This window comes from Diaphorina citri, unplaced genomic scaffold (genome assembly GCF_000475195.1).
Source record: "Diaphorina citri unplaced genomic scaffold, Diaci psyllid genome assembly version 1.1 scaffold1237, whole genome shotgun sequence".
In the NCBI taxonomy this organism is placed as follows: domain Eukaryota; kingdom Metazoa; phylum Arthropoda; class Insecta; order Hemiptera; family Psyllidae; genus Diaphorina; species Diaphorina citri.
The window spans coordinates 45,372-58,554 of NW_007378666.1; the positions used below are offsets into that span (position 1 = coordinate 45,372).

General features: G+C 37.3%; 2 protein-coding genes across 2 annotated transcripts; both read left to right on the forward strand.

Moving 5' to 3' along the window:
- The first annotated feature begins 620 nt into the window (after nucleotides 1-620).
- On the forward strand, nucleotides 621-2,226 carry LOC103514866. The gene is made up of 4 exons (XM_008479783.2): nucleotides 621-748; nucleotides 995-1,357; nucleotides 1,522-1,654; nucleotides 2,034-2,226. The coding sequence occupies exons 1-4, from the start codon at nucleotides 661-663 to the stop codon at nucleotides 2,224-2,226; spliced, it is 777 nt and encodes a 258-aa protein (XP_008478005.2). The 5' UTR covers nucleotides 621-660.
- Nucleotides 2,227-4,017: 1,791 nt separating this feature from the next.
- On the forward strand, nucleotides 4,018-12,463 carry LOC103514867 (zinc transporter ZIP9-like). Its single transcript, XM_008479784.3, has 5 exons — nucleotides 4,018-4,170; nucleotides 4,299-4,345; nucleotides 4,619-4,727; nucleotides 10,395-10,575; nucleotides 11,779-12,463. Exons 1-5 carry the CDS (start codon nucleotides 4,122-4,124, stop codon nucleotides 12,023-12,025), a joined length of 633 nt encoding a protein of 210 aa, XP_008478006.1. The 5' UTR covers nucleotides 4,018-4,121; the 3' UTR covers nucleotides 12,026-12,463.
- The last annotated feature ends 720 nt before the right edge of the window (nucleotides 12,464-13,183 follow it).

The following is a 13,183-nucleotide window of genomic DNA, read 5'->3' on the forward strand; positions in this document are numbered from 1 at the left end:
CTCCAAATTCTCCCGATTTTACATCATAATTTAAAGCCTGTGGAAAATCCTCGCCGAAAAACACACAAACTTCTTGGAAACAGAACTAAAACGGAAACCCAAAAATATCCTGGCATGAGGCATGAACGGGAAAATGATGAGCTTTTTTTTTTCTTTTTTTTTAGGCCAAAATTTAAAATTATTATTCATTCGAATTTCCTTTCATTTCCTGAATTCCTTTCCAAGACACTACCTTCATTTCCCTTGCCAGGAGGGAGTCTTGTCTAATGAAATTTAAAAGATTTTCCAGGCTTTTCTTTCTTTCAACTACATAGATCCTTGAAAGGCAAAAGATGCTCAGTGGGTTTGAGGTTGTTAGTATGCCTACCTTTTTAAAAATTAGTTGAAATTATCCACCAATCAAGACGAATTTCTTGCTTTTTAAAGTACTAAACTCAACCGGTTTAGACCTTAGAGAAATCCTCTCTTATTGCACATCTAGAAAATGTGTATTAGGAATGCCTATTGCTAATTTCAGCTTTCTAGTTTCTAGGTACCTATTGGGGTTCAATTGATAGAGCTATCAGCGTGTGAATAAGTGGAATGTATTTCGCTTTAAAAAATTAATAAATAATAATAATAATAAAAATATATATAAAAAATCTTTCTACCATTTCAGACATGATGGTCCCTATACATGCACTTCACTCCTCACAGGAAGAAATTATTTTACAATCTCAAGAAGAAATAGTTGGATCAGATCATCTAGGTACGTGTTAAATACCTGAGGTACCTACCCAAGTGGTAGTAAAAAAAAAAAAATCCCTGCTTTTATTAGGTACCTACATATTATCACTTGATATTACTTAGATTAAAAGGGACATGAAGTAAAAATACAAAGCACATAAATATTCCCCTTCTTGTATATGTAATATTAATATACCTAGTTTATTCAAATTTTGCTGGTTTGAGTGTATTAGCCCAATAATTGTTTGCTTTTTTTTTTACTTTTCAGGAGGCTATGAAGAAACCCTACACATTCCTTCCGATCATGTCAACACAGTATATCTGGAAGAAACACAAGTGCTCGACGATCATGACAACTCCAAAAAGTACATCCAACAGAAGTTCATCAAAAAAGAAGAGCCTGAATGTCAAATGTACGAAGAAGAATATATCCAAGTGCCTGTTTCCCTTGCTCACCACCAACTGACGTCACAAAATCACCACCTCATTCAAATGCCTGATAGTACAACACATCACAACATGGTACAAATTGACAAGTCCAGTCGGAAGTGGGAACAGAAGCAAGTACAAATCCGAACGCTGGAAGGAGAGTTCTCTGTTACGATGTGGGCATCGGGAGGCACTGATGATGGTGAGAATTTTTATTCATAAAAAAAGTAGCCAGCCTAGTTAGCTTTTTTATTTATTTATTTTTTTTCTTTTGGCAGGGTTCTACTGAAGGAGCTCTTCCACCCTCTAAATGTCCAAGAAAATAAGATTGAGAAATTAATTTGAAAAATTCCTTTTCTTTCCCAGATGAATGCAGTAATCCAGAATTTGAGCAAGAACACGAGTATGAAGACTGTATTCTCACTGAGCAGGAAATTAAGCATGAGCCAATCCCGGGCATTGATCTCAGTGACCCTAAACAGTTGGCTGAATTTGCCAGGTAAAAATTTCACTTCATTTATTTATTTTCAGGGGGAAATTCAACTATCTGAACACAACTACAGGCTCATTAATAACTCTGTCCTCCAAGAAGGACTTCAGTCTTAGCAAGATTTATCATAAGATGACAATTTTAATAGGGGTGTAATGTCTCTGTATAGTGTATAACTATTGAGATTTTTATTGATAGGGTTGGTTGTAGCCACCATTCAGTGACCTTCTCACATAAACTTCACCCAGTCTGCTGTTTCCCCCCCCCTTTTTATAAGCTGAATAAACCACTTATGTGTTAAAATATGTTGTTTGAATCATTGTTATGTGAAAATCCCAAGTGTTATACCTCTGGCTAATCATTAATAACATTTTGTATTTTATTTCAGTGTGAACAATTATCGGCCGGGAAATAACAAGATCAAGGTGAAACGACAAGTAGGACTATCGGCAGCTAATGAAGTGGTCCCCAATGTACAGAACAACGGGAGCTCTGGAGCCAATAGCGGGAACAATTTGGACCGAACCATTGCCTGTCCACACAAAGGCTGCTCAAAAATGTTCAGGGATAATTCTGGTTAGTGGAAATACCTACCTCTCTCTTTCCCTAAAGAGACCTCTCTCTCCTTTCTCTCTCTCTCTCTCTCTTCCTCCCTCCCTCTCTTTCTACCTAGCTCCCTCTCTACCTCTCTCCCCCTCTCCCCCCCTCTCTCTCCTTCCCACTCTCTTTCTCCCTCTCACTTGCTCACAAGTGAGTGGCTCACTTGTCCTCATGAGACAGAGTGCCACTCTACATTATAATTAGGTTGTCCCATTCAGTCAACCATTCAACTGAAAAAAATATTGTTCTAGGATGCAAATCTTATTTTCAGCCCTTATCCAATCATAAACTACAAATGAGAAAAATGTATCAGGACACTAGGTACACAATAAGACTGCCTGGAAGAGACTGACAAATACCAACCCTACTAAAATAGGAAAAGCAAGAAGAAATTCCAATTTCAAACCACACACAATGTTGTTGTTTTCAAATGTAATAGGTATTGACTGCCTTGGTAGCGTAGTAGTCAACAAACCACACACAATGTTGTTGTTTTCAAATGTAATAGGTATTGACTGCCTTGGTAGCGTAGTAGTCAACAAACCACACACAATGTTGTTGTTTTCAAATGTAATAGGTATTGACTGCCTTGGTAGCGTAGTAGTCAACAAACCACACACAATGTTGTTGTTTTCAAATGTAATAGAAGAGCTGATTGAAAAATAAAACACAAATATGATAAACATGATAGATCTAAAGACTTGAGCCACACATCTGAAGATTCTGAACCTGAAATGAACAAAGCACTCTTGATTCAAACATTCAAAGTCAAGGTCAACCAGATCTTCATTGGGTAGGTACCTAAATTTCAGTCCTCTCAAGACCCCCTATGGGTAAGGTTCCTCGCACTTTGAGAACCACTTGGCAACATGTCAACAAACAGGGGTCTGACCCTACTCTTGCAGTGAGTGAATCACAAATTTACAAGACTTGTCTATCACTGTACCACCTCCAAATGCACTCCAAATGAATGCAATTCAGTCTAAAGGAAACTGCACTGATCCAAACACACACCGAAATTAATTACACCGTAATGACAGAGATTTTAACTGAAACTTGATCCGACAAATTTTTGTTTACATTTTGGGCTTTTGTAAACAAAAGAACACAGGAAATATTTTAATTGGGAATTCAGTAATGAATGCGGCACGGATGTTCCCTGTATAGCAAAGCAGTATATTTATTAAGCTCACCTTGCTGATCGCATTCGATGGTAGTTTCCACAGTTTCGCACGTTATTTCCTCGGGAATTCCGATTTCCACTTCTTGACTGTCCGGCTGAATTTCAACTTCGCTCAAATACTCACTAGACGCCATATTTGAAAAAATTCAAATTTATGAAAATGGCAGAAAATAAAAGAGGAATTTTAATGGCTGCCACAAAAAACAAGAAATGGCGATCCAAACAAAAAATGGAGTCCTTCTTCATTTAGTACACATTTTGGCCACTTGAGCGCGCTGATTGCAGTACGCCAGATGTGACGTCACCCAAAAAGTGATTATTTTGAACGCGCGAAATTTTAAAATTCGAATCGCTTTTTTGGGTCCCAACATTTTATTACTGAACTTATTTAACTTTAGACAACTTTTTGCCAATTTTAAATTGATTTTAATTCAATAGAGCTGAAAATGGTCCAAATACTCCTAGGAAATCCAGATAAATTCAAATTCTTCTATTCTCCGTTTGAAAAAGCGCGCTCTCATTTTAATCAAATTTTTTGCTCGTTGGTAAAGTGTGGGAAAATTTGAAAACTGTACACATTACAGAAAAATTTCACTTTCAGGATTTTGGTCCATAATCCATATTCTATGAATTCCATTTAACTCTTTAACCATGAACAAAAGGTAGCAATAAGTGTTTTATCGTAAGACAATCATGGAGGAGAGTTTCTTTTTAATTTTGCTATGTCTTGTGATGCTGGGAGGTTCTATGAATTTCATTTAACATTTAACTCTTTAACCATGCACAAAAGGTAGCAATAAGTGTTTTATCGTAAGACAATCATGGAGGAGAGTTTCTTTTTAATTTTGCTATGTCTTGTGATGCTGGGAGGGAGTTATTTTGCAGGGCTAATACCTTTGGTGGTATCTCTATCAGAGGTAAGAAATGAAAGACCTACTTTCTTCATGTGTATGGTTGCTCTTATCTTAACTGCCTTCCAAGCATATCTACAGTATTAAAGATGTGGCATAGAATACCTTGATATCATGTTTCTTTAACGAGCAAGTCTCCATCTATATCTATTGATCTTATGACTGAAAATTAAAAAGAAGAAAAATCTGTGTCCTCCCACTATTTTCTTTTTTCATGAGGTATTTATTAAGCCAATATCAGTGGACTAATCATGCCATGTTTCATTACCCATTTTTCAGTCAAAACTTCAGACAGTTTCAGTATTTGGTGCAGGCCTCTTGGTGGGAACTGCACTAGCTGTCATTATACCTGAAGGAGTGCGTAGTCTATTGTCCGCAGTGGAAGCTCGTAAGTATTTGCCTGTTACTTATGTAGGTATCAAGTTTCAATTGCAAAAAAATGTGAAATCATTTTTATATTGGGATGGGACTAATAAGTCCCCTCACCCCAGCAGTAGAATAGAATAAGGCATTTATGCTTAACACAGTTAAAATTAAATTATTAGATTGGGACTGAAAAGTCCCATTACAGTCTAAATAAGGTCTTATATATTTGATCCATAATACAACATGTCCTGTGTCACCAATGAGAGACCTCCCTTTGTCAAAATAGGTACTTAGTGTTTTTTTTTTTTTTTTTTTTTTTTTTTTTTTTTTTTTTGATGTCCCCTCACTACCAACTAAGCTAACTAGGCTGGCTAAACCGAGTGTAAAGTCGCTTTGTGGGCCCCGTTGAATGTACCATTTCCCAATGGTTCACTGAAGTGAAGTTATGTTCCGCGTGGTTGGTATCCAGATAGGTAACTATCTAGATTCTAGGCAATCGCGTGTTGCTAGTTGAATTTAATGTGAGGAGGCGTGTAGCTTTTTGGTGAAAGGAGAATAGCTTGTTAAAAATAGCCGAAAACCCATAAAACTCTAATGATAGATTGAAGATTCTGTATCTTTGTGAAGGTCCATCTTGACTAGGTACGTTGAAATGATAAACATATACTTCTTCACTATCATTTCAACCTACCTAGCCATAAAACTCTATTTCGTGTTAATATAGGCCGGGCAGCGCGACGCTTCGAACTCTTGACGGTCGCGCGCCTCCCGACACGCTTGATAACACAGATAAAAATGTTCTATCTAAGCATAAAATATGTTGTTTTGTATCTTGTGATATAGAAATATAATGTATGTTGTACATAAGAATTTATTTATTTAAGTAAGTTTTTATATACTTTTAGATGTAAGTTTAAAGTACTGAAGCTGCAAACGTATGTACCTATGTAGGTAGGTACTTCAAATTTTCATCAAAAACCATCTTACTTGGTAGGTAGGTACCTTAGTTACTGATTTACTCTTTTAGGAGAGGTCCTTGCAAATTTCTTTTGAATGTTGAAATTACCTGTACGGCCTGTACCTATTAATGTAGGTGGTATATATTTTGTAATCTTAACGTGACACGTGTTGGTAAATTGGAAAGCCCAAGATTCATCTTACTTGGTAGGTAGGTAGGTACCTTATTTACTGATTTACTCTTTTAGGAGAGGTCCTTGCAAATTTCTTTTGAATGTTGAAATTTCCTGTACGGCCTGTACCTATTAATGTAGGTGGTATATATTTTGTAATCTTAACGTGACACGTGTTGGTAAATTGGAAAGCCCAAGATTTTTGTTTACTTGTGAGCTTTCACTCTTCTGTTTTACTTTTCATTATTTCTTTTCATGAAATATGCATATCAAATAATTACGCTCTTCCTTTCTTTCTTTCTTTTTCCTCCTATTAACGTACCTACCACAGGATTCAACCAGAATACCGACCTCGTATTAATAGTGTACCTACTGACTATGTACGGAAAAGGGCATTAAAGAGTCGATCTCTCGTTTAGAGTTGTTTTACTGAAATTGAAATTTATTGCTGATTTATTGGAAAGACCGGAAGAGAGCTTGTCAATAGATGTAAGTATTTAATATAAATGTATTTCTCCATTGGGCATCGGATAGGTAATTTGAACAAATGGGGAGGCTCAAGACCCTCTTGACTCAAACTCTGATGAGAGACATACTACGGGATGGGCATGCTATGACACAGACCACACGAATCTAATGTAGCAGTTGTTTCATTGCTATGAAATAAAAACGGCGATGTGTTTTTAGTTTGATGGACGTACGAAAATTGTGTTCTGCCATTTTAATTGTTTTTCTCTCTCAATATCCTTTCTATGTGTTTTATGGCCTGTCTCGCATTCCTAATTATGACACCTACTAATCCTACAGCTATTTTGACGGTGAACAATTCGTAGATAACATAGCCAACCAAATCGTAATCAACCGATTCGACATGCCGGTTTACGTAATCTATCGAACAATGAATTCAGATATCTTGAATGAGAAGATGATTTCCTTCATTCATGAACAGGATTTGACGATTTTTCTCGGGTCAAAAATTAGGGTATGTAACTTGCCAGAGTTATATAAAGCAAGCATAATCGTCTTTATTGGAGGATGTTTGACAAGGCTAATCTTAAAAGAATAAAATAAACAGCCTTCATAGCAAGAGCTTAAAGGTCCAAGGTTATACGTAGGTACACACTTGTACCTTACATTTTCGCCATTTACAAACTTATACACCTACATTACCTTCTCGTGCGTACCTATTACTTAAACCTAGGTACCAATTTTTAGGTAATCAATGTTGTTCTACACGTTTCACAAAGTAATGCAAGATAAGTATTATGCGACGTACTTCATGATTTTTATTTCTTTGCAACCAACCTTTGGAGATGTAGCGATAACAATGAACTTCAATATTATTTGTTGAACCCAAAATAATGCTTTTTTTTGAATCACCAGAGTCCTATACTCGTAAAACAAAGGAAGTTACACTCATGCAGGAAAAATTCCATACAGTAGGTACCTACGAGTATTTTTTCTGCACGAATTAACAAAGTTTAGAGCTGGAAGTCCTTTATGAAAAGGTTCGGGTCCTCATATTATTGTCGTTATTTAATTACTCATCCATTTTAGATCTGTATTCATTTATTCATGAATAACGGATGATTTACCGGAAATCAGGTGAATTCATCAATGAATATTGACAATATTACTTGTCAGTTGTGACGAGAATCTTCTTGAATTAGCCACCTACACGTTTCACAAAGTAATGCAAGATAGGTATTATGCGACGTACTTCATGATTTTTATTTCTTTGCAACCAACCTTTGGAGATGTAGCGATAACGATGAACTTCAATATTATCTGGTAACCCCAAAATAATGCTTTTTTTGGAATCACCAGAGTCCTATACTCGTACAACAAAGGAAGTTACACTCATGCAGGAAAAATTCCATACAGTAGGTACCTGCGAGTATTTTTTCTACACGAATTAACAAAGTTTAGAGCTGGAAGTCCTTCATGAAAAGGTTCGGGTCCTCATATTATTGTCGTTTCACCCTCACAGAAAGGTTGAGTACGTCCTGATTTAGCCAACAGGATGTTTCCATCACCCAGCCCAATACACGCCAAACCCATCGTTGCTTTACTTACCTGTTCTATAGTGTCCAATTATCGTTTCACCCTCACAGAAAGGTTGAGTACGTCCTGATTTAGCCCACAGGATGTTTCCATCACCCAGCCCAATACACGCCAAACCCATCGTTGCTTTACTTACCTGTTCTATAGTGTCCATCACCATAGAGCAACTGACTGCGTATATGACTATGTTATCAAGAGAGGAGAAATCCCACATCCCACTACCTTCAGATTCAGATCTCTAGAACGGTAGTGTACCTACTAGTTGTGTAGTCTTGTCCCAAAACTCGTCAGTGAATCAGTGATAAGTGATAACACTTAAAGACACTTATTGGCGGTGAAGGTCGGGGGTTGTGCTCTTTGATTTTTTTCTACTGTTTTGTTAAATTCATTATTTTTTTTCTACATAATATTTTAATTTAATTTTAAATCTTTTTAATTATCAAAGTTCCAACTCCAAATATCCCATCTGCATTTAATTTCAACGAGCAGTATTTTAGAGAGACAGAGAGAGACGCAGAAAAATCAAAAGCCCATAAGTAAGTACATGCTTTAAGCTTTGATAATTTTTTATTATTAAGAAAATAAATAGATTTTTTTTTTTTTTTTTTTTTTTTTTTTTTTTTGAAATCCATTGTTTGAGTTGCTTTCTGCGACACCATGCATTGGGCAAATATTTGCTATCCAAAACAAACACATCCCGTGAATTCCACGTGTTCTGGTGGCTTTGAACTTCGATATTATTACCGGTAGGAAAGGAAATACAAACATTATAGACACATGAATAGACTCCGCGCTAACTATGAAATAAAGAGAACTACCGCACATATAGGGGACCTGTGAATCCTGTGATACAGGAAGAGAAAAGGATGTTATTAAAAAAAAAGGAAAAAATGTTCTTTGATTAGTTCCTTTACACTTAAAAAGCAAGTATTGCTCTACTAATACTCTGCCTTGTTAATTTAGATGTTTTAGTGCGTAATGCGTAGGTAGGTATTTAGCATTTGCACCAGTTGTATATTGTTAATTAATTGAATTACCTATTTATTACCTAAGCAGGAATAAAATCGCCACTACATAATATGTCACTTTATTAGGTTCTTAGCAAATATCGCCATTTGGCATGGAGTTTAGAAGAATAGAGACTGACACAGGTAAAATTAGGAGAAACAGACAGTTGATGATAAAACCAGAATAACATAAAACCCCTTTCAACATTTCCTATTTCGGAAAAAATCAAATTCAAAATCGAAAAAAGAGAGGACAACAATAATAGCTTCAAGGGAAAAAGAGGATGGTGCGAGAGAGGAAGGTAAAGTACACAAAAATCAAAGTAAAAGGATGGAAGGGGAGAGGTAAGAGGAAGGGAAGGTCAACGAAATAAATGTAAACAGAAAGAAAAACAAAACCTCCCTGTAGTATAGCCAGGCCTGGATTACTACTTAGATATATCTTTGTTAGATTATCAAACGGACGTGTTCTTTACGACTTCTTTACCGACCGATTGCCTACTGGCAATTAGGTCGTGTGAATGAATGCGATTCAAACTCTGCTCGCAAATGAGATTGTCAAAACTAAATTCCTAACATTAACACATGGTTGTCCGACATTTACAGAAAAGAGGCCTTTATAAAATGCTTTTACGGGGCGGGCGCCCCATTTAATACTGGTTGAATAGGACTAACAAGTCCCCATATTCCAGCTGTAGGCTACTACTATTATTTTGGACAAATTCTCAGATATGAGCTGTCGACGCATTCCGGGAACTTTATACTCGGACCTCTTAGTGTTGAGGATAAAATTACATCCCTCGGCTGGGATTGAACGCTCGCCCTCCTGTTTAATAGTCGAGCGTCTTGACGACTTAACCACCGAAGCAGATTTGATAAATCCGAGCCTGCAGTGCCTCTGGTGTAAGGCCCATGCAGTCGTCTGTGACTCTCTGTACATTGAAGATAGCATTCAATCAAACTTTATACACTTCACAAGAAGAAGGAGGGGATGAGTGGTAGGAGACCTGAAAGAAAGGGACAAAGGGGACTTTAGAGGACGCAGGGGGAGGTGTTAAAGAGGGTGAGGGGGCTGAGAGTGAGTTAGAGGACTGGAGGGAGTTACTATGAATCCCTGTCCACCTGTTTCTTTCTATCGCCGCGCCGAATTTTCCTCCAAAAACAACACGAACAACAAAGTCCCATTCCTCCATTCCCTATTTATGAAACTAATGAAAGGGGTCAGGAGCAATAATTATTTGTTCACTGGACGTAGGTCTCTTCTTTCTTTTCATACGTTCTATCGTGAGTTTTATAGTTCTGTACTTTTATTCCGCTCCATAAACCGACTCCATATATGACCCGTCAATTAAGATGGAACGGAAAGGATATGTATGTAGGTAGGTATTTTTATCCCGATAATTTAATGGTACGGCGATACTGAAATTAATTCCCAAAATCGAGTACCCTTCCAGGTGAAACATACAAAATATTTTCGTTTATTTCCAGAAATCAATCCCCTGAATATCTTCACGTTTACCAGCCACGGCGTTATAGCAGCCTACCTCGTTGTGGACGCCCTGATCGTGGCTCATCCGTTCAGACTGAGTGATTTCCTATGGGTGTTTCTGTTCTGTGTGGCTTACATTGGCTTTTCCGTTGTCTACTTTCTCATGGGAGGAACTGACAGGTAAGCCACAGGCTTCATCCGTTTCTCCAAAGCCTGGCTCTTGGTTAAATTTAACAGGATTTGTTTAATAGCCTCAAAGCAGAGGCCGCGGGTTCAATTCCTGGGGCGTAAAAATCCGTAGTTTGGGATTTTTCCGCCTCGCGTGAAGTCGAAACTTGTGAAGTTGGATTACCAAAAAATTGAGATTAATCAAAGATCGAGTTACAAAATCTGACAACTCCCCATACTTAATTGTCATAATCTCTATTCCCTAAATCGTAACTCGATTTCATATTCCTCCATCGTAGTTTATACCTTTATAATATTATAACTTATGCAATCAAAAGCTCAAGAAAGAAGTACAAAGAGCATTGAAATTGATACACATGTTTTTCAGGTAATATTTTGAACTTTGCTTGAAACGTTCGATAAGATGTCTTGGTGATTAGGTAACTATTGTGCAAAACGTCACAATGAAATTCTCCCCCAATCTTTGTGCAGTGGTGTGGGTGTCTCTTTTGTTAGATTTTCACTTTCCTTTTTTTCCCCATTTTCATTTCTTCAAAATGAATTAATGAAATATTTTCCATTGACAGGAACATTTTTCAAATAAGTGGGTATGTAGATATATGTTGGATGTACCCAAAATGAGTAAATTTCTAGACCTTTTGGGACATGTAATAAAAGCCCAACGCCCGTGCCTCATCCTATATTCGACACTGGTTTCAACTTTTCCCAAGTACTCTTGAGTCCTTATATCAATAAGTTCTCTGTTTCTCAAAATCCTTTACGAAAATTTCATCCTAATTGTCATCAATTGTATTTTTTTCTCGTTTGAACTGTGTTTCCACAGTTGTTCAGAGGGTAGACATAAGTAATATTGCATGTTATTCATAATGTTACATAACATACCTGTTGGTATGTACAAGTTGTTTTATGAGTAGATTTCTAAAATCTTTTGGGATGGGTTTCACCAACCTTCTTTTTAGCCCCTAACAGACTGTTTGATTTGCAGCCCTGTTAAGCCTATACAAATCAAATGGATCTTAACAGGCTGTTAGCTTAACGGGCCTTCTAGAGGCTGAAAAAATATTAGTGAAACCAACCATTGGTGTAATAGCGTTGCTGCTCATTTTAGGCAGAAGCGAGGCGTTAGTACCTATAACATGTTGGTTTCTTTTGTCCTTAGTACCCATGTATAACATGTTGGTTGTTTTGTCCCAGATTCAACCGCAACTTCATCTACACGATTCTGGACTGGCAAGATCCATGGGCTGCTGTCCTCACCTGCACGTTTGTAGTGTTGTTCTATCTGTTCATTCATTTGGTCGTCTGGTGTCTGACTTACTCCACGAGGAATCTGGCACATTATCTGTACAATATGGACGTCACCAAACCGAAGAAGGTGGAAACGGTGATCGACATTATCGACACGGAAGCACCACCGCCTGCTGCCCAGAATCAGAAATAAATGAGGGACGTATTACGGGATGGGCATGCTACGGCTCAGACCACATGCGTCTAATGTAGCAGTTGTTTTATTGCTACTAAATGAAAACGGCGATGGAACACTCAGAAAGTCTATCTATGGACTCTTAGTTTTCCAAGCCGTAATTTTGGGGATGTTATTGTCGTTTTTCTCAATATGGAACAATGGTGCCCCCTAAGGCAATAATACCTACCCCGAAAAAACTGTACTTTATGTACCTGAACAAAAGTTCTTATATGTAAATACCCCTAACCAGATGGGGGATACACTCTTCGATGTTTAGTTTACTGCTTGATGTGCCTACTGCCTATACTTACACAGGTATTTAGTAGGCCTTACTGCTTATCTGCTTCATTTTCAAATATTGAAAATAATGTTCATTAAATGTATGTGATGATATTTTTTTACAGAATTAGGTACCTATCTTTGTACCTACTCATATTATTTTACAATATACATTCTTAATTACATTCAATTTCTTACCGTGCTTTGCTGCTGAAGGGGAAAACTCGCGAACTAGACTTGAATCACCAACTTTTGGCTCTTAAGTTCACTGGACTTTCTATTACTACAGTATAGCGAGCTATACTAGTAATGAAAGTATTGCAATCGGTCCAAATTTTTTTACAATATACATTCTTAGTTACTTATTTTATAATAATTCAATTTCTTACCGTGCTTTGCTGCTGAAGGGGAAAACTCGCGAACTAGACTTGAATCACCAACTTTTGGCTCTTAAGTTCACTGCGTTAACAAATAACAACTGAGCTACACGAGGTTGGTATTTTAGTTTGGATAGAGCGTAGATTAGTAGATGCTTAACCCATCCTTTAGGGCTGTTTGGCCCTACACCTAAGCCTCGTCCTTTAGGGCTGTGTGCCCCCATCCTCTAGGGCTGTTTTTCCCTACACCTAAGCCTCGGATTGGACAGAGAGATTCGAGAAAGAGGATGTCAACAACAGGATTTCTCAGCAAAATATCTACAGTACGACATATCCTCGTATTATAAAACAATCTCAATCCATTGTTTGAGTTGCTTTCTGCGACACCATGCATTGGGCAAATATTTGCTATCCAAAACACACACATCCCGTGAATTCCACGTGTTCTGGTGGCTTTGAACTTCGATATTATTACCGG

Coding starts and splice junctions, on each gene's coding strand:
- LOC103514866 (XM_008479783.2), top strand. CDS start 661: ATGATGGTCCCTATACATGCACTTCACTCCTCACAGGAAGAAATTATT. Junction 749..994: donor AGTTGGATCAGATCATCTAG/GTACGTGTTAAA, acceptor TTTACTTTTCAG/GAGGCTATGAAGAAACCCTA. Junction 1,655..2,033: donor CAGTTGGCTGAATTTGCCAG/GTAAAAATTTCA, acceptor ATTTTATTTCAG/TGTGAACAATTATCGGCCGG.
- LOC103514867 (XM_008479784.3), top strand. CDS start 4,122: ATGGAGGAGAGTTTCTTTTTAATTTTGCTATGTCTTGTGATGCTGGGA. Junction 4,346..4,618: donor TGGTGGTATCTCTATCAGAG/GTAAGAAATGAA, acceptor CCCATTTTTCAG/TCAAAACTTCAGACAGTTTC. Junction 10,576..11,778: donor CTCATGGGAGGAACTGACAG/GTAAGCCACAGG, acceptor GTTTTGTCCCAG/ATTCAACCGCAACTTCATCT.